This window comes from Podarcis erhardii (genome assembly GCF_964252035.2).
Source record: "Podarcis erhardii genome assembly, chromosome: Z".
NCBI classification, from domain to species: Eukaryota; Metazoa; Chordata; class Lepidosauria; order Squamata; family Lacertidae; genus Podarcis; species Podarcis erhardii.
In genome coordinates, this window is record NC_138504.1 from 2,326,167 (window position 1) to 2,349,862 (window position 23,696).

Below are 23,696 nucleotides of genomic sequence, written 5' to 3' on the forward strand. Positions count from 1 at the left end.
AACCTGAGGTCCAAATGCAGCCCAGGTCATGGAACTCCATGTGGGCCAACCCCATCTTCAGTCACGCCTCATCACTGTCCCTGCTTCATATCTTACTTCACTGTCTTTGCTTGGCTAGATGGCACTTTGAACTCTCATTGCTGACTCTGGCTCACCTGGGTTTTGGATAGAAAAACAGGGGAGAGAATTTATTGTAGAACCTGGCCCGCTGTGCAAAGGAAAAATATACATTAATTAATTTAGTCTCTTTCAACCTCTGGCTCTGCCCCCCCCCCCAAATGGGTGCCCAGAAGGGGATGTGACCCTCAGGCTGAAAAAGGTTCCTCAACCTTGCACTCTCTCTCTCTGTAAAATACCTGTATTTTGGCATAGAGGCCGCAGGGCATTCTTTCTGGCTTCTGCTTTTTATATTGAGCACAAAAGACATGTTCACACAACTACCTTATTTACAAAGCAGTTTTACATTTTATTATATTCCATTGTACAACTTTACATGGTACCGTATTCAAGTTCTTTTCAGTACAAGGTGATTTGATAAATGCCTTTTGGTGTATTCCATAGATTTTAAGAATGCAACGACAACAACAACAACAAAAGATACAAGGAGGAAAGCATATCATAGAGGCACTTTCACAGTCTCTGAATTAAGCAAGTACAGTCTCTGAATTAAGCAAGTACAGTCTCTGAATTAAGCAAGCCAGTTGATTCTGCTTAAACAAAGAAAAATATTGAGACCATTTTGTTCACGTGTCTGGAGGTTAATATCTTTCAGGCAACAGTCCCAAGTATTCCTGAGAAAGATCTGTAGAATGTCAAGAGTCACTCCCAAGTTTCTTTTTAAACGTTGAACGTAGATCTAAGTGAGCCATAGCCATTGCCTGAAGTTCCACTTATTGCACAGAACACATGTAAGGTGTTGTGCATCCATGAGGACTGAATGGTATCTTCTTGGTACATCTAAAAAAACCCCAAAGCTGAGTTAGCAAATTAAGCAAAAACCTTATCTGTTCCTAACAGCAACAAAATTGTTTCAACAACACAAAAGGAAATGTAGAATGGTGTTACCCAACCTGGTCTTCAAAGCTGTTATTGCAAAGGCAGCATTAAAAGAAAACAAAAGAGAATAGGAAAGAGAAGTTATTTAGCAATGATGTCTACTATGCTCTCAAAATAACCCCAGAGCTAGAGGGGGTTCAGAAGATCATCTAATCAAATACTTGTAAGATTAAGACATTATTAATTGTCCTGAAAGCTTCCAACAAAGAAAATCCCATAAGTGCTCTAAATAGCTTGTTCCACTTCTAGTTCTCAAAATTAGAAGGAGTTTCCTAATAATTAGGTTTGGGTTCTTGCTGAATTCTACCTTAGAATTGTACAGGGTCACAACTAAAGGGTCAGTGGAGCATTCCAGAACCAAGAGATTGCTCTGGAAGTGGTAAAAACCACTTTCTTTTATTTAGTAACAAAGGAATTCCCTTCTACTGAGACAGACCATTGATTCATCAGCTCAGAAGTGTCTGCATTGCATGCAAGTGGCTCTCCAAGGTTTCAGACAGGAGTCTCTTCCTGTTTCAGCAGGAGACACCGGAGGCTGAACCAAGAACTTTCTGCTTGCATTGTTTCCAATGAGGTTCTGTGTAGGAAGACACTCCACCACCAAATTGGATAATGCTCAGTGCCTTTATTCTTCACAAGTTTCTATCGCACCCTGTTTCAAAGATTCATGGCAGGCTTGATCATCTCTGGGAGCCATTTTGGAATGCCTTATCCAAGCGTGGCACTTGGACTCCTGGTTAAAAGCATAGAGGTCTGCAGGGCAGATCAAAGCAAACACAAACCCAGTACTGACACCCACACTCAGCCCCCTGAAATATTCCCTTGTCAGACTGCTGAGTTTGGCATCCATGCATGGGCATAGCCACAGGTAGGAATGGCATGGAAACAGAAAATGTCTACTCGTGTCTACAAAGTCACTAATTCCTTTTCTGTCTGTCAGGAGTAGCTATGTATAAGATAGTTCATAGCCCCAGGGGCACATAATCTGTGGCACTCCAGATGTTGCTGAAATAAAACTCCCACCATTTCTGACCATTAGCCATGTGGACTGATGGGAGTTTGGAGTTTAACAACATCTGAAAGACCACATGTTCCCCACCCAGTCTTAACCAAGCACCTCCTGTCTTACTAGTGTTCAAGATGGTATAGGGGAGGTAGAAGGAGCCGACCTCCTCCTGGCCAATTTTTGCTATTGGCCTCCAAAAAAAAAAAAGTCATTTAAGGGGGTCTCTCTGCCCCCCCCCGTAGGGCAAGCACTGTGTGTCCCTACTAACCCTTACAACTAGCAGAGGAAGAGAAGTGAAATTTTGGTCTTTTAGAATAACAGATACATGAAGAACAGAAGTTAGAAGGAACCTTCTAATATTAACAACCTGATGGAAGAGAAGAAAAGGCAAATAAAATATATCGTTTTTTGATTTAAATTATCTTCCCCCTCTGTAGTGGGTGTAACAAATTATTCACATCTTGAATTAACTAATTAAAAACTGGGATACCTTTTTTAAAGTGGGGCATATCCAGCTATTTGCTGTTTTCAGGTGGAAATGAATAATACATGGTGAATTCTAATCACACAGTTATAGTACATTGAGAGGTCTTGCAGACTTTCTGCAATAAGGAAAGTGGGGAGCAGGGGAAATGCACTAGACATAAATGTCATCTAACTTCTCTGCAAACACAGAATGAATGCTCAGTAAATAATCAACGTTGTCTGATCTCCCTTCAAACAAATCAGGACAAATGCTTAATAAACAGGTCAACTGGGATAAGTGGAGCTTACTCTTTAAGTTACCTGGGTGTTAATATTGTGAGCCATTAACTTTCCTGTTCAACACACTTCCATTAATCAAAAATACCAGAAAGATTCTTTAGTGCTCTGGTTCATGTCAAGATTTGCTGTAGTTGAGGAAAAGAACAGTCTGGCATTTCTTTACATAGTACAGAAGCAGTGCAACCAGAGATTAAGGAAGCTAGACTTTCTGGTAGAGAGTTATATTTCCACTGGAGATGCTACCAGTGCTGCTGTTGTTGTGATATTTATCATTTCTTTATGGTTCTCCCTCATCTTTCCTCAAAGGACAGAGCAAAGTACATGGCTCCCCCTCTGCCCAGTTTTGGCCTCACAGCAACCATGCATGGTGGGCTGGGCTGGAAGATTATGACTGGCCCAAGCTCACCCTGTGAGCTTTGTGGCCAAATAAGAGATCTGACCCTGGGTCTCCCTCGTCCTAGTCCAACATGCTCGCCCATCTCTCTCCATCCTGGTGCCTTTCAAATGCTTTGAACTGCAACTCTGATCATCATAATCCCTGACTGTGGGCCATGCTGGCTGGGGCAGATGGGCATTGTAGTCTAAAGCATCAGGAGGACACCAGGTTGGGGAAAGCTGCTCTATCTGCCGCACTCCTGCTGGCTTCTGGTGACAACGTTCCAGATATGCTGAGACGTGTTATACAAAAGAACACTAGTCCAAAGTTCAGAGCAGTAAAAGAGCAACCGGCCCCACACCACACCAGCAGTGGTGAGGGCAAATGGTGGACTCCCTGCTTTTCTTCAGAATGCCACATCTTTCAAGTTGAGACACAGTGTGGTCACCCATCTGCTGGGCTTGATTGCCAAATCAAGGAACCTGTCCAAAACGGTGCAAGACTTGTACCCCAGACCTAGTCATTGTGTTTTTGCCAGTAGGTGACCTCTTGAGGGGTTTTCCCCACCCTACTAATAATTTTTAAAACCAAGTATAGTTTTAAGAAACTTCGGGGTAAGTAACAGCCACCCAACTGACTGAATTTTTAAAGCCCAAAACCTTTATTTCTGGTAAGTCCTTGTGTGGCTTTTTCTATAACCCTGTCTTGGAGTCACAGCCTGCTCCAAGAATGTGCAGCCCCACTTCCTGTTTTGCAAGTGTGGTTCAAGAGTTCTCCTAAATGACAACAGATGCTCAAATCTGGGCTTTGCAGGATTTGGGTTTTTTGTTTTAAATCAAAGTAAGACCTGAGTGGGGTTTGGGAAATGAGTGGGGTTTGAGTGGATGATTTGTATTAAGGGAACAGAACGAGAGAGGCTTATAGGGTATAAATGAGAAGACTGTGGCCTTCAGAGATGGTGGGTCTTTCAACTCTCATGAACCCTACAATATCTGGAGGGACACCAACTCCCCATCAACTCTAGGAGGGTAGGTGATCTTCCATGCTGAATGTTTCACAGTCTGTGAATGCTGGAACCAAGAAAATCCAGCACTTTTGGTTTGGAGCTTGAAGCAGACACTGCTCACACGATTTCCAAACTTTTCAAATCCAGGAGGAGGAATAGAAATATACTTGCTTTTTTAAAGTTCGTTTGGTATCTTGCGTTGGATCTGTACAGGGGATATGTCAGACTAACCTGATCTCGTTTTTTGACAGAATTACAAGCCTGGTAGATGAAGGGAACGCAGTGGATGTAGCCTACCTTGATTTCAGCAAGGCATTTGACAAGGTGCCCCATGATATTCTTGTAAAGAAGCTGGTAAAATGCGGACTTGACTATGCTACCACTCAGTGGATTTGTAACTGGCTGACTGACCGAACCCAAAGGGTGCTCATCAATGGTTCCTCTTCATCCTGGAGAAGAGTGACTAGTGGGGTGCCACAGGGTTCTGTCTTGGGCCCGGTCTTATTCAACATCTTTATCAACGACTTGGATGATGGACTCAAGGGCATCCTGATCAAATTTGCAGATGACACCAAACTGGGAGGGGTGGCTAACACTCCAGAGGACAGGATCACACTTTAAAACGACCTTGACGGATTAGAGAACTGGGCCAAAACAAACAAGATGAATTTTAACAGGGAGAAATGTAAAGTATTGCACTTGGGCAAAAAAAATGAGAGGCACAAATACAAGATGGGTGACACCTGGCTTGAGAGCAGTACATGTGAAAAGGATCTAGGAGTCTTGGTTGACCACGAACTTGACATGAGCCAACAGTGTGACGCGGCAGCTAAAAAAGCCAATGCAATTCTGGGCTGCATCAATAGGAGTATAGCATCTAGATCAAGGGAAGTAATAGTGCCACTGTACTCTGCTCTGGTCAGACCTCACCTGGAGTACTGTGTCCAGTTCTGGGCACCACAGTTCAAGAAGGACATGGACAAACTGGAACGTGTCCAGAGGAGGGCAACCAAAATGGTCAAAGGCCTGGAAACGATGCCTTATGAGGAACGGCTAAGGGAGCTGGGCCTGTTTAGCCTGGAGAAGAGGAGGTTAAGGGGTGATATGATAGCCATGTTCAAATATATAAAAGGATGTCACATAGAGGAGGGAGAAAGGTGGTTTTCTGCTGCTCCAGAGAAGCGGACACGGAGCAATGGATCCAAACTACAAGAAAGAAGATTCCACCTAAACATTAGGAAGAACTTCCTAACAGTAAGAGCTGTTCAGCAGTGGAATTTGCTGCCAAGGAGTGTGGTGGAGTCTCCTTCTTTGGTGGTCTTTAAGCAGAGGCTTGACAACCATATGTCAGGAGTGCTCTGATGGTGTTTCCTGCTTGGCAGGGGGTTGGACTCAATGGCCCTTGTGGACTCTTCCAACTCTATGATTCTATGATACTATATGCCCTGTACAGCACCCACCACATTTTTAAGACTTAAAACTGCAATTGGCTATTTGCCCAAATGCTGTTAGCTTTTTCAGTTTCTCTAATGTTGTTCCTTAGTGTTCAAAAGAACTCTGTGGATCTTTGAAGCTTCTTGAGCATCCTCTTTAAGTATGTAACTAGTAGGATAGGCTGCATCAGATCATCTGCAGTTTCCCCCCCTCCCCCCACCAAACACCCAAGACAGGCAAACTATGGGAAGCTTTTTTGAATAACAATCTGGAGTGCATCAAAAATGACAGCCTGTTCCAAACTGACTCCTAATGACCCCATTACTTGAGAGATCTTTCTTAGAAGTTTGTTTTCCCTATTTGAATATTAACGGAATGCTGAAGCCGTTCTGTCATCCACATGCAAATAAAACAGCAGAAAACTGGGAGGGAATTGTGGGTTCGTTATCACAGTATGTCTCTGGGGATATGTTCAACCTCTAAACACTTTCAGTACTGAGAAGCCAATTTGCATTGTTTTAATTTTGTTTATAATGTGCCCAGGAGGCTATGTACAGAAGGGCAGGGTTATAGATTCCCAGGCAGGCAGGCCGGCCCTCTTCAGTGATTTCAGGGGAGGGGGAAGGGGAAAGTGAAAGCTGACTGTCAGTCAAGCAGGCCAGAAGAAAGGCCAGGGCCCCAAATTGACAGTGGCTGGTGTTCACATGCCAAACATGTGCCCCAGTTCTGCACTCCTGTCCAGCCTCCAGCTATTTACTGAATGTGGCTGCCCGTTTTTCATTTTGTTTTGCTGTTATTCCTATCATATCCAAAGTTGAGCCAAAATTCAGCAAGGAGGTACACTATGTGCGCAGTTGTCCTAAAATCACCCTCTGAGCATACCTTTTTCTCATTGTCATTTTGCATTTCACTTGGCTGGTGATGTCTGTAACCCCCCCCCCCCCAATAAAGGCACTACATGATGATGAGGTGCTGTTCCTAGACCCCCATATTTCATCCCCGCAGCATAATACCTCCTGTGAATGTGGGGAGTGAAACTGGAGAGGCCAAAGGCAGGGGGAGACATTTCAGCCCAGCCCTAACAACTGCCTCAACAGGGCATGTTGGAGGTCACATCATCATAACCTTCAGTCACTGTTTGTGTGCACTGTTTTATTCTAACTGCAGATTCTAGATTACCACATTGCAGAGTATGGAGGGTGATGATGATTGCTGTGCTGCTCTGATCCTGAAAGGATATCCAATTTACACAATCACACCCCATTAAAAAATCAGCCTAGTGTTGGCATCACAACTGCTCAGTGTTGGCATCAGCACCGGCCAGCTGTCAGGAACATCACACTTTGCCAGGGTCCATGGCTTAGGACTCTCCTGTGGTTTCTTTTCTTTTCAAAGGCCTGGTCCTGCACTATGAGCAGTGCCAGGTATCTGGATCAAGCTGTCATTTAAAGTTTCCCACAACGCTGATGTGGCATCAACATTCTAGGGGATTATGGTAATTTAAAATGATGGCTAGAGCCATCGGCTGGACTCCTGCCCACTGACCAGGGCCCACTGACATAAGGAGGGGCAGCAACAGAGATTAGGGTGCCCAGGACTCGCTCAAACCTGGTATTGACTTTTGCTACACAATGACAATCCAAGGAACCTTTGACCCTTTCCCTAGATTACAGCTTTAACCAAGCTTAATAAACTTGTGTAAATTGCATTTTCTCACATTCTCGTTCCTCTTTTTTCTCCCTCTGTTGTTTCCCAACTGTATATTTCATATATTAATTTTGTGGAACAGGGACTTGTTAATGTTGCCAAGGTGCCAAGGAGACTGATAGTATAAGTATAAGGATTCTTGTTAATCATCAGCGTAATAATCATCATAATAATGAAAATCAATAGCCACATATCTTGATGCCTTGGCTGGGAGAGGCTCTGTGTACATTTACTTTCAGAGCAGCCTGCCTGGACTCTACCTGTTCATGGATGATGTCTGAAAGCTCTTTCACCATGTCCCTGAAGTTGGACTTCAGCTCTTCATGGTATTCTGCCTGGTCCTCCTTTATTAGGCGCTCGTTGAGCTCAAGGGCAATTCCACAGGCCTGAATAAACTTCCTGTTGAGAGAAAACAGAATTTATGGGACCCCGGCTGACTCATGTAGGCAGTGAAGCTGCAAAACAAATAGGCGTGTGCATTGACTTTGGCACTTGCGATACTGAGACGACCTAGTGCACTTGGATTCTGGCAGCTAGCAACCTTTTCTAGTACTGTATCTTTGTCTAGGCAAAGGAATATGGGTCATATTCTTAAAACATTTATATCCTGTCTTTTGTAATGCCCCACAAGGAGACATCTAATGCTAAAATAAAATAGCATACATGATAAACCTGGCACCATTGTTGTCAGTCTTTAAGTGGGTAGGATTTGCCCTTATTATTTTATAAAAATATTTATATATTGCTATTTATATAAAAAAGTGGTTTGCCACAATTATAATATAAAACCACACAATAAAAACCATGTAAAAAGTTAAAATCAGTAATCAGCTCTTAATATGGTTTTGGATGAGCATTTTATGTATTTTGTATTGTCCACTGCTTAATTTTTTTCTGTTTTTAAATTGCTACTATTTATTGTATTTTATTTTGTTAGGTGGCTTTGAGACTTTTTCTTTCATTTAGAGCGACTTACAAATGTAACTATTATTATTATTAAATTATAATGATAATAATTCTGAGTTGTGTGACTGAAATGTCTCACCATTTTTAATTCAGGGAGAAAGACTGCTTCCCCACAGCTCTCAGGTAAACTGCCTTGGAGCCAGTTATGTAAATCTAGCCCAGGGGTCGGCAAACTAAGGCCAGCGGGCTGGATGAGGCCCACCAGGCTGGTAAATCTGGCCCGCGGACCCTGCCGCCCACTCAGTCAGTGCCCGGACTGAGCTAAAGCGGCGCAGCGCAGCATTTCCTTGAAAAGAAGCCTCAGATGCCTCACCACCTGGGGACTGACTTCCGTGATGATGGCACGGCTTGGGTTTGGCTGTAGGAAGCTCCTGCAGTCAATCCGAAGCCGCAGACGCCTCTGGGCAGGCGACGACGCTGGCAAGGCTTCCGATTGGCAATCCGAAGCCTCGCTGACTGTGCGAGGACAGAGAGGCATTGTGAGAGGTGCATCGCGGGGCTTCAGCTGGAGCTTGTCGCGCCTGGAGCCCGGCTTGTCGCTGCTGCTGGTGGCGCATGCAGCAGCCACACTGGGGCAGCTGGAGGGTGAGTTGTGCTCCACCTGCCCGGCACTCGGCATGTGCGGCCTGCCTGCCAACCTGGCCTCGGACGACGGGCCACAGTGTGTGGTGCACGCCGCCTGGGAGCTCTGCAGGGATGGGCAGGTGGATTGGCTGCTTCTCGTCAGCAATGCTGGTGAGAGGGCAGTGCTGAGATGCACTCCTGAGCGTGTGCAGAGTGTGTTCCTCCTCCAGGTCCAGAGGCAGCTGTGGGACTGGCTTGCAAGGTATTTATATTTTTCAAAATATAGTCCAGCCCCCCACAAGGTCTGAGGGACAGTGGACCAACCCCCCTGATGAAAATGTTTGCTGACCCCAGATCTAGCCTCTTATATTGTAGCCTGTAATACTGTTCAAAGTCAGCCTCTCCAAACCTGGTGCGCTCTGGATGTTTTTTGGTTTTTTTAAAAATCACCTCCCTTTTTTGTTTTCCTGTGGATGTTGTTGTTTTTTTTACTATGGATGCATTGGCTGGGGCTAATGGGGATTATACTCCAAAACGTATGGAGGGCACCAGGTTGACAAATAAGCAGTGAAATAAGCATTGATATGCAGGGCAGTGTGTCTCAATGGTGCTGACATTTGGACAAATTCCACATTCTGAGAATCTTTGCATTGTTGTTATATTTTACAAAACTAATTACACATTCCATAATGTGTAAAGATTAGCCTCGGATCCTAGGAAGCCCAGGAGGTTAAGGGGAGGTTCCGGGGGGGGGGGGGATTTGGAACACCACTTTCCTCTACACCCTTCTCCACAAAAAAAAATAGAAGAGACAAGTACATGTTCCTGCATTTGATTTGGTTCTGTTTTGTGTGTGCAGAGTACAGAAGGCCCTTGGCATGTTGGGATTATGCCTACTTCCCCGCAGCGTAGTGGGAAGGACTCTGTCCCCTGCAGTTTCATAGAAAGTCTGTTAGGTGGGCACCCAAAGTATCATTTGAAGGCACATGGGACAGTCACCTCACTCTAACTATGTGGGTCTGGACAGTGCTTGGATGGGAGTGTGTTTGAGATCCCTCCTACGCCTTGGGTCCCATCACAGATGAGAAATAAACATAATAGATTAAAATAAAACATAACTACCTGAACATTTCTTTCAGTTCGTTCACCTTCTTGCTGGGATATTTGCTGGAGTGCTTGTCATCTAGGAAAGCCCGTGCATAGGCTAGTGGGCCAGCATTGACCTAAGAAAAGTTAAAACACAGAATTAAATTCCTACAGATTTCAGACAAAAATCAGAAATTTCAGAGAAAAAGCAGAGAAGATTCTAGGAGGACCCCTTCTGCGTAGAAAAGTTCTTCTGGTCCAGCCTTCCTTCCTCCCACAGTGACCAGCAACAGCCATTTCCTCCTTCTGTCACTGTTATTCAGAGGTTCCATTTTGCCATCACCACTAATAAATAAAGCCCCCCTCCTCTTCCTCCATATTTGTCTACTTCCCCTTTTAAAGTAATCTAAGAGAGGTCATCAACACATCTTGTAACACTGCTTTCCATAAATTATTACACATTATTATTATTTTTAGATTTCAGCTCGGCATTTAATACCATTCTACCACAACGTCTGATGTCTAAACTGGAAGATCTGGGCCTTCCGTTATCACTTTGTGGGTGGATATTGGACTTTCTGTCGGACCGCCCCCAGAGGGTTCGGTTGGGCCCTTATACCTCTAATACGCTTAAGACTAACACAGGAACACCACAGGGATGCGTACTCAGTCCGCTCCTTTATATTCTCTACACGTACAATTGTGTTGCTGCTCACCCTAGTAATAGGGTTGTCAAATTTGCAGATGACACAACCGTGATTGGGCTCATCTCTGAAAGGGAGGGTGAAACGGACTATAGAGATGAGGGGGAGCGGCTGACAGAGTGGTGCAGAGCTAACAACTTGCTCACAAATACAAGGAAGACAAAGGAGCTTGTGGTGGACTTCAGGAGACAGAAGAGCAATGTCCAGCCACTTTTGATTGATGGGGTCTGTGTGGAGAGGGTAACAACATTCAGATTTTTGGGTATTGAATTACAAGAGGATCTGTCCTGGAGTGTCAACACAAGGGGGCTTGTGAAGAAGGCGCAGCAGAGACTGTACTTTTTGAGAGTCCTAAGGAAAAACCATCTTCCGCAGAAACTGCTGTTTGCCTTCTATCACTGTGCCATTGAGAGCGTGGTCACTTATGGCTTATGTGTGTGGTACGGAAGCTGTACTACCCAGGACAGGATGGGGTTGTGCAGAGTTGTGAAGGCAGCAGAGAGCATTGTTGGCTGCCCACTTTCCACCTTAGAGCAGATTTATGCCACAAGGTGCCAGAAAAAGGCACTGGAAATAGTAAAAGATCCATCGCATCCTGGTCACTGTCTCTTCGAGCTCCTGCCGTCGGGACGGAGATACAGGACGATGAAGACAAGAACGAGCCGTCTCAAGAACAGCTTCTTCTCCAGAGCGATCTCGGCCCTGAATGGGAAACCTGGACTTTGAAAGTCATCTAATCTTCCTTGCTGTATTATACTGTATTGTTTTAATTAGTGTTTTTATAGTTGTTCTGATTTTGAGTGGAGTGCCCTACCTGGGTGGATGGAGCAGCCAAGTAATTTCGTTGTCCCCGAGAGGGGGCAATGACAATAAAGATAATAATAATAATAATAATAATAATAATAATAATAATAATATGTAAACAAGTACCGTCTTTTATCTATCCTCCTCCATCTGTCAATCAGAATACTTAAGAATTCCAGTGATGATTGTGGGAGGGTATGAGAGAAATGCCCTCCACCCCATGCATGTTAAAAGCATGGAATGCTTCACCAATTGATTCCCAAACTTTCATGGCCTCTTGTTCTGATTCACATATGCCAAGTACAATCACTCATGCATGTATCCTTGGTGCCTGGGCTGATTCCATCCAGAAAAGCATTTGTACTTACTGTAAGGCAATACAAGGGAACATGGAAGTTCTATCCATGCTACTAGATCTGCAACAGGTTATTCACCCACAGAAGGGAACATCATCCCTGGATGCTATTATGTCCAGTTCTGTGCACCACAATTTAAGAAGGATATTGACAAGCTGGAACGTGTGCAGAGGAGGGCGACCAAGATGATCAAGGGTCAGGAAACCAAGACTTATGGAGAACGATTGAGGGAGCTGGGTCTATTTAGCCTGGAAAAGAGAAGACTAAGAGGAGATATGAGAGCCATCTTCAGTGATCTCAAGGGCTGTCCTATGCAAGATGGAGCAAGCTTTTCTCCTGCTCCAGAAAGTGGGACTTAGAATCATAGAATCATAGAATCATAGAATCATAGAGTTGGAAGAGACCACAAGGGCCATCAAGTCCAACCCCCTGCCAAGCAGGAAACACCATCAGAGCACTCCTGACATATGGTTGTCAAGCCTCTGCTTAAAGACCTCCAAAGAAGGAGACTCCACCACACTCCTTGGCAGCAAATTCCACTGTCAAACAGCTCTTACTGTCAGGAAGTTCTTCCTAATGTTTAGGTGGAATCTTCTTTCTTGTAGTTTGGAACCATTGCTCCGTGTCCGCTTCTCTGGAGCAGCAGAAAACAACCTTTCTCCCTCCTCTATGTGACATCCTTTTATATATTTGAACATGGCTATCGTATAACCCCTTAACCTCCTCTTCTCCAGGCTAAACATGCCCAGCTCCCTTAGCCGTTCCTCATAAGGCATCGTTTCCAGGCCTTTGACCATTTTGGTTGCCCTCCTCTGGACACGTTCCAGTTTGTCCGTGTCCTTCTTGAACTGTGGTGCCCAGAACTGGACACAGTACTCCAGGTGAGGTCTGACCAGAGCAGAATACAGTGGCACTATTACTTCCCTTGATCTAGATGCTATACTCCTATTGATGCAGCCCAGAATTGCATTGGCTTTTTTAGCTGCCGCGTCACACTGTTGACTCATGTCAAGTTTGTGGTCAACCAAGACTCTTAGATCCTTTTCACATGTACTGCTCTCAAGCCAGGTGTCACCCATCTCGTATTTGTGCCTCTCATTTTTTTTGCCCAAGTGCAATACTTTACATTTCTCCCTGTTAAAATTCATCTTGTTTGTTTTGGCCCAGTTCTCTAATCTGTCAAGGTCGTTTTGAAGTGTGATCTTGTCCTCTGGGGTGTTAGCCACCCCTCCCAGTTTGGTGTCATCTGCAAATTTGATCAGGATGCCCTTGAGTCCATCATCCAAGTCGTTGATAAAGATGTTGAATAAGACCGGGCCCAAGACAGAACCCTGTGGCACCCCACTTGAACCAATGGCTTCAAGTTACAAGAAAGGAGATTCTGGTTAAACATCAGAAAGAACTTTCTGACAATAAGAACTGCTTGGCAGTGGAACAGACTCCCTTGTGGACTCTCCTTCCTTGGAGGTTTTTCAGCAGAGGTTGGATGGCCACCTGTCATGGATACTTTGGTTGAGATTCTTGCACTGCAGGGGGCTGACCTTGATTATTCTTGGGGGCTGTGCCTGTATCAACCAGCCATTGGTGCCTGGCACCTAGGGATGTTGGAAGGCAGAAAAGGGAGCAGAAATTGCCAATGTTTGCTCATATGCTGCATGTCTGGGACAGAAATTAATCCAGTGAATATGATTAGTATTCACTGCTGTTGTTGCTTTTAGCTTGGAAATGATATGCAATTGATTATATTACCAATGCTCTTTGCCTTGCTTCTCCTTTGCATTCAAATGAACGGGGTAGAGTACACAATTTCCCTGCAGCAGACGGCAAGATTGTAGTTTTGGGTGGAAAATGAATTGCAGTGGAACGGAAAAAGGGCTGCATATGACAAATCCAGGGTGGAATGGAAAACAATGCATCCCAGCTAGCAGCTGAATACATGAACTGGCATCATCAAAAAGTAATTTGGGAACACGCACTTGTGTGAAGGCACCCCCAGCAGAGGAAGACAAGAAATGCAAGAATTCCAAACTACAGAGACTCAAGTCTGGATGGGAGTAAGGAGATCACAGAGCCTAACCCTCTTGCTCTGAGGCATGGACACCCGCTTATTGTCAGCCCCTCTCTTAGATCAAGTGATGAAAACCAGACCAGTTTGACAGATGAAAATAAGAGGTGAGTGCTGTATAATAAATGCAAAATCTACAAGGTACAAAGATTTTTTTGTGGGGTGTATGGGGTATTAAGGGATGGGGTAGTACCTCTGGTGGAGGACATGTCATACTCCTTGGGAAGTTTGCCCAGCTTTGGTCCCCAGCCTGCACTCAGCTCTCACCTGTGGCTCACAGAAGCTGTCAGCATGAGACAGCGACCACACCCTGGGAAATGGCTTTGACTGGCTGGCTAAACCAAGTGAGGGTAGCAAGGGGTCTCAAACCCCCAGTGAATTAGGAATTTCCCATGCATGTGAAGACAGGGAGGTATCCCATCTAGGAGAAGGAAAACTCTGATCCTAAACCTCTATTGCCCTGCAGGATATCTTCAGGAGAATAAATAGCTAAGACGTGAACCCTACACAAACCCAGAGTGGAGTCCCTAAGAGGGTTGGATGGCGCCTTGTAAACCTCCTTCTGGCAACTCCTGCAGCCAAGCTGGTGCCAAACGTATTGCTCTGCTTCCCTTTGGACCATATCAGTGAGGCTGAGAGGGAGGGGTCTTGCCATCTGGGCAGACTAGGACCTTCACATGCACTGCACAGGCTTGCATCCTGGGGAGGTCACTTTGGTGTTGCTAATACAGTGGTTTGACTTCACCCCTGGAGGTGCCCTCCATTGTCTCTTGAGACAGACGGATGCCAACAACAAAGATGTGGAACACAAGATTGTCAGGTCTAGCCAGCTGAGCCTTGGAATTCCACTGTTCAGGTATGGCTTGGAGTCATAGACTCATAGTGGAGGAAGGGACCCTCCCCTTGAAGCTTTGGTTGGAATCAACATAGAATCAACTGAGAACCTATCTTTTCTGCCAGGCTGTTTACAATAATAAGCGACACTTGGACTAAAGAAATTTTATACACTGGATAGAGGCCCATTTTTATTGAGGCTGGGTGGGATCCAACATTGTCTGCTAGTGCAAGGCCTCTTGAGCTAGTGGACGATTGAGTTTTAATATTACACAACTGTTGTGCTAGTGGAATCTTGTTGCTCAGTATTTCTGTCACTCCCATTGCAGTGTCCATCCTTACCATCCCTAAAGAACATACATAACAGCTTCACTCCTTTTGTACCTCTTAAGTTAAATGTCCATGTTTCCAAGCCACTAATGGTAGTCAAACACAAACAGTGCATAAATGCTCACAGCCCCAATCATGCCAAAGTGGCTGGGTGCCTTGTCTATTACCAGGAAAACCATTATTTATGTGGTGCCATTATGGTGCACAGCACCTTATCGAGCAACATTTGCCAGGAAAACTGGTTGTTGTCTCATGCAGTTTAGAAAGAAAATTGCACTAGTGGGAAAGAAGAACCCAGGAAAACAAGGGAAGCGCCATTTATTTATTTAATATGTTTGTTAGCCACTCTTTGTCGCTAGAGTCCAGGGCAACATACAAAGGTGTGAATAATGCTTAATTCGCACCATGATAACTGTAATTTAAAAACAGTAAAAAGGGACCCTTTGGTAAGAAAGCGGGAGAGGGCCTTCTCGGTGGCTGCTCCCAGACTTTGGAAAGTCCTCCCTAGAGAAGTTAGACTGGCTCCCTCCTTGTTGTCCTTCCACTGGCTTTTGGGAACTGTCTGGTTTTAATGAAAGGGTTGGTGCCATGCTGTTTTTATTGCAATTATCTGTATGTTTTTAATAGCTCTTTTATTTTTATATATAGATCTTTTAATAGATCTTTTTATATAGTTTTAATTCTATTAATGTTTAACTGTTTTTTAATGATTCCCCTCCCCAATATGTTTTTAGCTGTTCTTATTTTATCTGTAAGCTGCCTTGAGTCCCTGTCAGGGAAAAAGGCAGGGTATAAATAAATATGCAATAATGATGATAATGATAATGATGATAAATGATTATAATGAGAAAGCAGACAAAACAAATTAAAACTGAAAACAATGGAGCAGCAAACTAGAAAAAGATAAATAATCTTAAAGTCTAAAATGCCTGGGCAGACAAGGTGCTCTTTGTCTGGCAGCAACAAGCTGTCAGTGACAGGTGAGCCTCTTTGGCATCACAGCAGGAAAGGCCTGTTTGTTGTAGGAAAATAGTGCACTAAGGAAACTTCAGAGGCTGCAGCTAGTGCAGAATGTGGCATCTAGGCTGGAGAGAGGACCACATGTCATGAATCTTGAGAGCACGGCACTGGCTGCCAGTGAGCTACTGGGATCAATCCACCACGTTAGTACAAAGCCCTAAGCAGCCTAGCACCCAAATACCCAAAAGATTGCCTCCCACAGTATCAACCTTCTCCGGTTCTACAACTGGCACAGAAGGCCCAGGGCTGCAAACAGATACCTAAGTTGAAACAAACGGAAAAGCAAAAGCATTCTGATTGTGAAACAAGGTTTAGAATACTTTATGGGCCCTAGCTTTAATTATGGAAACCTGGCAGACTTGTCAAGAAGGAATATAAGCATTGTTGGGTTGGAGCTCCCCCGAGATCTGCTTTTTAGCACCAAAGATTATCAAGAAGATCGGCAGAAGGGAAATGAAGAAGAGTTAAGAGCCTCGGATATCAGATCTCCAGGTTGATGGACGCTGGGAGGTTGATGGAACTGACGGCAGGGGCCGGGACCGGGGAGGGGAGACGGAGGAAAGAAATTGGGAATTTAAAGTGTATATAAGGAGACTTTTTAAAAAATATATATTAATGAGAAATGGAAAAATCGTGGAATGAAATTTTTATGACCCTAGGGGAAATGTCTTAAGAGATTAAGTTCAATATATTAGTTTTAATGAGAAAAAGATTAAATAAAGTAAAAATGGATGATTAATTGGTGAAAGAAGAGAATGTTAAATTACAGTATATTAAGATAAATTATTAGGATAAAAACAAAGATGAAGGATTTGCTGAAATATCTAACTGAACCAGAATACAAAGGGGGGAGGTGTGAGGAGGTCAAGGAAATAAGTTAAAGAAGGAAAGTCATGTAAAGGTTTGATTTGTTCTTTTCTTTTTCTTTTCTTGATTCTATGCATCTTTTTTTGTTTGTTTTTTGTCTGTTTTCCATTTTTTATCTTTTTTCTTTGATGTGACTTGTTTTTATGTATTGCTTTTTTGTTTTGTTTAATTGGGTGTTTTTCTGTTGTTATCTTTTTTATTACTTATGTAACCTTTAAAATTTTAATAAAAATCTTTTTTTTTAAAAAAAGCAAAAGCATTCTGAAACAGATCAAGACATTCTTAAAACAATTGCAATTTACAAACCTGTAAATGCCATCACAGTTAAAAACATTCTAAAAACAATTGCAATTCAAAAACCTTCCATCCGATGATCTCGAGGTTGCTGGGAACTGATGTCGTTGACGGTTTCTGAAAAGGCAAACTGGCCTCTAGCCAGCACACTGTTTCTATCAAGGGCATGAGGGTTCCAGTCTCATTTTAAATGAATTTGCTGGGGTTTCTTTTATGTGTGTGTTTAACTATTTTATTATTAAATTTATCAGCCACTCCCCCCTCCCCCCGGCAAAAAGCAATTCAGAATGACTTACAACAGTCATGTGGCAAAGCAACCCCTGATGTGATAGTTGTTTGAAGGTGATGAATAAATTGATGATGATGGTGTGGGGGGGTGATTTATAGTGTGCCCAGCCACCAACCTGCACTGAAACGGAGCCTTGAAGCTTCAGCTGCAGTTGGATCATGTCAGCATCTGCTGAAGTACACAATTGCTGCAGCTCAGCCGTCTTTGCCTTGATTTCATCAGTTGCCACATCGATCGGCTTCAGATTGACTTGGTGCTCATGACTGACGGGAATCCTCTTTTTGACATAGGGGAAGGAGTTGGATGCTAGAAGGGGAGAGTAAACAAAAATGGTGGCATGTGCACAAGAAGTCCTGTGTGGGTAGAGCCACATACCCAAACTTGTGACATTAACTTTAGATAAACACTCCTTGCATGAATGGCCCCACAAGGTTCTAATTAATTAGATTCTTTTCAAAACCTCTTTTATCTATCTAAAACATTTTTTTTTCTGCTCTTGTGCAAAACAAACAAACAAACAAAAAACCCAGGCTCCCAGGGCAACTCACAAATGCACTGGTAAGGCAGTCCCTGCCCTCATGCTTGTGATCTATAAACACATGGCATGAAAGGAAAATGGATTAAGAAGGAGGAGGGAAATAGCAAACTCAGATGGGTGTTATCTTTTGATCCCACATTCCTTCTCATGATGGGGAATTAAAAGCAGCTGACTGCATAAATCACCATCAAAACACGTTTTGTTGACATACATAGCATGGCCCTCTCTCCCTGCTGCCTGTACCCTTTCCCAGCATCTTAGAAGACGAATCTCACTGGTAAGGATCGTCCGCCTCTTGCACTGCTCTTCCACACTCCCATGTTTTTTCCCAGACAAAGTATATGGTGTCTCGAACACAAATCGGTTGATGTTGTGGTTCCTTTCAAAATCTGTCTTCCTCTCTGAGAGCTCTTTCTCATCAAAGTAGGGCTTCAGGTAAGTCACTTGAATGTGCGCATACTTGGAGTCCAGGTCTTTGGCATTCACCTGAAGAAAGCGAGAAAACGAGTAAGGAAAGAGGCCCAGCCTAGCTCTGCACCACAATCAGGGATCGTGGACCAAGAATCTAAGAACCACATGACCTGCTGCTCTCCTGCTGCTTTTCTTCCAGTGGCAGAAAATGAGTACTAAATCCTATATCCCACTATATCCCACTTTGTTCTAGAAGTGACTTATGTCATGTGAAAGCTTAAACATGTGGAACTTAACCATTTGGGAAATGTCATGGAAAGGGAATAAACTCTCATGTGAATGCTGCCTTCAAGTATATTTCTGGAAGTGGCTTTTATGTCATGTGAAATCTGAATTATAATGCTGACAGAAGTCAACTGTTGGGGAAATGTGCAAACAGAATAAATTGTCATATGAATGTACCCAATCTTAGGAGGTTTATTCTTGCATCGCTATTGGATGACATCCCTGGCTAAAATTGGCTTTTCCTAGCCCAGCCTTCCAATCGGCCAAGAACTGTATAGAAATGCTTCCAAGGCAGCCAGCAAGGCAAGAGCTGCCTACCTCAAGCTCTCTGATTAGTTTTCCATGGGCAGACCCTTTCCCTGACAAAAATGGATCACGGTTTGTGATCTCCCTCGATCACAAGTGAGAGGCAGATCTCAGAACAACATCTCTATCCCTTTCTGCAATGCCTGCTCCTACATTGGTAGCGGGTGGCGCTGTGGTCTAAACCACAGAGCCTAGGGCTTGCTGATCGGAAGGTCAGCAGTTTGAATCCCCGCGATGGGGTGAGCTCCCGTTGCTCGGTCCCTGCTCCTGCCCACCTAGCAGTTCGAAAGCACGTCAAAGTGCAAGTAGATAAATAGGTACCGCTCCGGCGGGAAGGTAAACGGCATTTCCGTGCGCTGCTCTGGTTCGCCAGAAGCGGCTTAGCCATGCTGGCCACATGACCCAGAAGCTGTATGCCTGCTCCCTCAGCCAATAAAGCGAGATGAGCGCCGCAATCCCAGAGTCGTCTGCGACTGGACCTAATGGTCAGGGGTACCTTTACTTTTACATTGTCTGAGGGTGGGCGCTGCCAAGAGAGGGGAGGACTGCAAGCATTTCTGTGTCACCTTATTTGAGTCTTGGATGATTTTGACATTCTCTGCTCCAAATTTGTCCCCATAAAGTTTCAGCAGGCGGAAGGAGATCTCTGATAGACCTGTTAGCTTAGGCTCTTTGTAGATGTATTCCTTGCCATCCTCTTCTTCAAAGAAAGCCTTTGTTGATCAGAAATGCACAACAAACAACATGATTGGAAGGAATTTAAAAATGGTTGCAGTGACTACAAATCAAACATCTACCCTATGCTCAGAATTGGATCCCATGGGAGTGCATAGCAAGTGATGAATGTAGTGCTGGGTGCAGAATTTAGCTTTCCTAGATTCTCCTTTCCTAAAATAAGTTCCTAGTCCTCATGGCTGTAAAGATATGCTTGAGAGTGCGTGGCCAATGCCTACTGGAATAACAGATGTTAAAGGAGTAGATTAGTAAGAGTGAGTGGGAAAATAGAGAGGATTTAGCTCCCTTTCCCATCTTATCACTAGACAAAACCAGAATAAATTATGCAAAGCAGCAAGCAAAAGAGTGCAAAAGTGGTCAAATTTCCCCAACCCGCATGATTTATAAAGGTTATATAAAGCAGCTTGTCCAGATGTAAATGTTGCATTCTGAACACAGGTTTTAATTTCCTTTGCCAAGCATAGCTACATCACTCACTTGTGCCTGTGGACAGCAAGGTAATTTCTAAAAATAATTTTTGCGATTTCTAATGCAGAGGGGAAAAAGACTAGTTTGCAAAGGCCACTCAAGATCAAGGCTTTTGGTGCTGATCACGTCAGCTGTCAGTCTGGGGAACATAGGAGGCAGCTGCTTTATACCAGTCAGACCAAGGGTCCATCTCTGCATTGACAGGCAGCAGCAATCCAGCAGCAAGCCCTCTGTGGAGATGTGGGTGGGGACTGGACCTGGGACCTTCTGCACCCAAAGCAGATGCTCTGCCACTGAGCGACTCCCCAAGCGACTGAGACACTTACCTGTCCATAAAAAGCAACTCGGAAATAAGTGCCCAGCAGCCTTTTTTTAGTCTGCATCACTTCCAGGATTTTAGTGTAAGCGCCGTGAAGTGTTCTGTACACTTGCGTAAGTTTCTGGAGATGAAGCAAAAACAGAATTGGCCAAATGGTTCAAGCCCTGCTGAAGCTCAAAGCCTGCTTATCACCATCTGCAAACTTTGTTGTGGGGCTGAGTTGAGGGTGGCTGTGCACCACTGGCTCAGAGTTGGGGCTGTTTCTGCATCATGAGCAGAGCTCGGGATTTGACCTTTCTCCCAGTTGTTTAACAAATGGGGAAGAATGAGTAAGTGTGAACACACACACACACCGCACAAACCCTGAAGCAATTGCTCAGCTGTTTACCCCTGAACACCCTCACCCACTCCTGGTCTTCAGCGTTTGGTCTCCAGCACTGATTTTATCATTCTTGGACACTGGGGACTGCCCGGTTGGCACTGATCCATGACAGGGCCTTTTCTGTGGTGGTTCCACAGTTGTGGAATGCCCTCCCTAGTGAGGTGCACCTGTCACCATCATTAGTAACTTTCAGGAGGATTTTGAATACATCCCTGTTTACTTAGATATGTGGAGGCTGAATAATAACATACATGGCAACCCTAAGATCATTGGATGGAAGAATGTTTTTAACTTCAACAGCTTCTAGGATCTTTTAAGCTTGAATTGGTTTGAGATGTTTTAATTATAATTGTTTTTAGAATGTCTGGATTTGTTTGCTGAATTTGTTTTGTGACAACAGGGAATAGCCCTTTCCCCAGATTTTCATTGCCCTTTATGGACAGGTATTATACTTAAACATTTTGACCTATAAATTAAATTTCATAAATTATCTCTGCGGGCCTTCCATATTGCTGTTTCTACATCTTCTCCATGATTGTTTGGGACTTTCCTTTTTTTGTGCATCCCCAAGCAGCACTGGAATTAAATTTATAGTCGAGTTATGTTATATGTGTCTTGGTTGTTGTTGTTGTTAACCTAAAATATATATCAAGAAAAGTCATTTATTTATTTTTATTTTTTTAAGGAAAAGAACCATCTTTCACTGCTGATTCTTTTCGTGTTGTTGCTATAGCTTCTCATTTTTGTCTCTGAATTGATATTAAAAACACAGAGAGGTTCATTTAAAAAAACCACCCAAATAAAGGTAGCAAGCAGTTGAATATTACTAAGCAGTTGAATATTGCAAAGGAAAGCCTTCACACAGCTGCCACAGGAGGCAGGGATGGCTACCCATTGGGATGGCTATAAAAGAGGACCAGACAGATTCATAGAGGAATAGGCTATCAGCAGCTACTAGCCTTGGTGGCTAAGCTCTCCCTTCACTGTCAGAGGCCTTTGTGCCTCTGAGTATCAGATGCTCTTGCACTCGGGTCCGGCTTGCTGGTTTCCCACAGGGATCTGGCTGGCCACTGTGAGAACAGGATGCTGGACTAGATATGCCATGGTCTGATCCAGAAGGGCTCTTCTCCTGCACTCTTCAATGTAAAGGCAAGCCTAAAAGCTGCCAAAATTTTGAACTTCTTTGTTCCTCCCTCCTTAGCTCAGATTTCACCTCTGCCATGAACTCATCAGGTAGCCTTGGGCATGCTGCCCTTCCTTACACTCAATCTCCCACAACTTTGCTTTGCAATAGAGGGGATACTACCACTTACAGCAGGCTTCCTCAACCTCGGCCCTCCAGATGTTTTTGGCCTACAACTCCCATGATCCCAAGCTAGCAGGACCAGTGGTCAGGGATGATAGGAATTGTAGTTTCAAAACATCTGGAGGGCCGAGGTTGAGGAAGCCTGACACAGGGTTGTTCTGAGGATTACAAGATATTGCATTTGAAGTGCTTTTTGCACTTGGAAGCACAACACAAATGTTAAGTGTTGTTATTACTGAGCCTGAAGATCAGGTCTTGAAGACCTGAAAGCTTGCTCAGTACAAGCTCAGTATAAAAGGTAAGGGACCTTTTTATTTTCAAGCAGAGTGGACGAAATTTAACTCTTTCCTTATTTCTGCTTCTGCTTCAAGTGGAGAGGATGTTTTTGCGTGCCTGTAAGGTTTCTTGCATCTAAACATTTTTCCTAAGAACCACTTTTTATCTTTTTAATGAACTTTTAAATCTTAATTTAAAACCTCGGAGTCTCCTTTAACATACCATGCTATGTCTAGTGCCAAGTTCTGTACTTCCTTGAGAGATGTCAGGAGGCACTAAGGGAATTTTTAGGCTATTTGATGAAAGGCAGCTGGGATAAAATATCTATTTCACCTGGTGACTGCAGCAGGGTCTAAATGTGGGCATGGGGTACACTCTGCTTGGCCAGGAACTCTCCTCCCCACATGGCACAGGTTCCAGGGTGCAGCAGGGATGCTGTCACATGTTAAGCTTCTCAGTCCCCATGAAGTTAGCTATGAGCCTTAAGTCACAGTTTTGGTGGCCATCCCCTGTATGGAGGGCTGCTATAATGAAAGGCTGATTTGGATTCCATGCCTTCCCTCCTGATGCTGTCCAGATGTTCCAAGGGGACAACTCCCTCCAACCCCAGCCAACAGCCTCTGTGGCCAGTGGCCAGAGCAAATGGGAACTGCAGCCCATCAAACATCTGGTGGGCACCTGATTGGTGAAGGCTGTCCGCTGACCTGAGGCAAATTTCTGCTGAACTTAATGGAGCTTACTTCTCAACAGATGTGCATATAGGATTGTGTTGTGAGCCAGTACCTCAAACTCGCGTCGTTTCTCATAGATTGGAATGATCAGCTTGGAAATCTCCGAGATGGTTTCATAACGCTCTGCTTTCCACAAGCCATCAACACACTGCTCCAATAGCTCTACCAGGACCTCCTGAAGGAAGAATTTTATTTTATTTTTTTTTAAAAAAAAGATTAAACAAGGGGAAAGTTGCTGGGATCATCGTGCTTTTTCTGAAGGGACAGAAATCAACACAGCAGAAAATGCAGAACAAGATCAGATGACTGTTTGGAACGGTTCCATCCTAAGAGCACAACCAGATGTTATTCGAATAGTGCGATCACCACCCAGCACATCCAGTTGTTGTTTTTTACTATTAAAAAAATAG

General features: G+C 44.0%; 1 protein-coding gene across 3 annotated transcripts in view; it reads right to left on the reverse strand.

The window, feature by feature from the left end:
- Window positions 1–718: 718 nt before the first annotated feature.
- Window positions 719–23,696, reverse strand: part of DOCK11 (dedicator of cytokinesis 11) — a 169,723-nt gene continuing 146,745 nt past the window's right edge. For 2 of the 3 annotated variants that reach the window (XM_081846723.1, XM_081846725.1), the window contains exons 46-53: window positions 23,339–23,461; window positions 20,599–20,712; window positions 19,636–19,782; window positions 18,343–18,553; window positions 17,645–17,835; window positions 10,003–10,103; window positions 7,611–7,749; window positions 719–957 (exon numbers count right to left, since the gene is read on the reverse strand). In XM_081846723.1, coding sequence (XP_081702849.1) covers window positions 838–957; window positions 7,611–7,749; window positions 10,003–10,103; window positions 17,645–17,835; window positions 18,343–18,553; window positions 19,636–19,782; window positions 20,599–20,712; window positions 23,339–23,461 — 1,146 coding nt within the window. In that variant the 3' untranslated portion in view covers window positions 719–837. Of the gene's footprint in view, window positions 958–1,070; window positions 1,084–7,610; window positions 7,750–10,002; window positions 10,104–17,644; window positions 17,836–18,342; window positions 18,554–19,635; window positions 19,783–20,598; window positions 20,713–23,338; window positions 23,462–23,696 lie in introns of all 3 variants that reach the window. The other variant, XM_081846724.1, reaches the window with a different exon arrangement.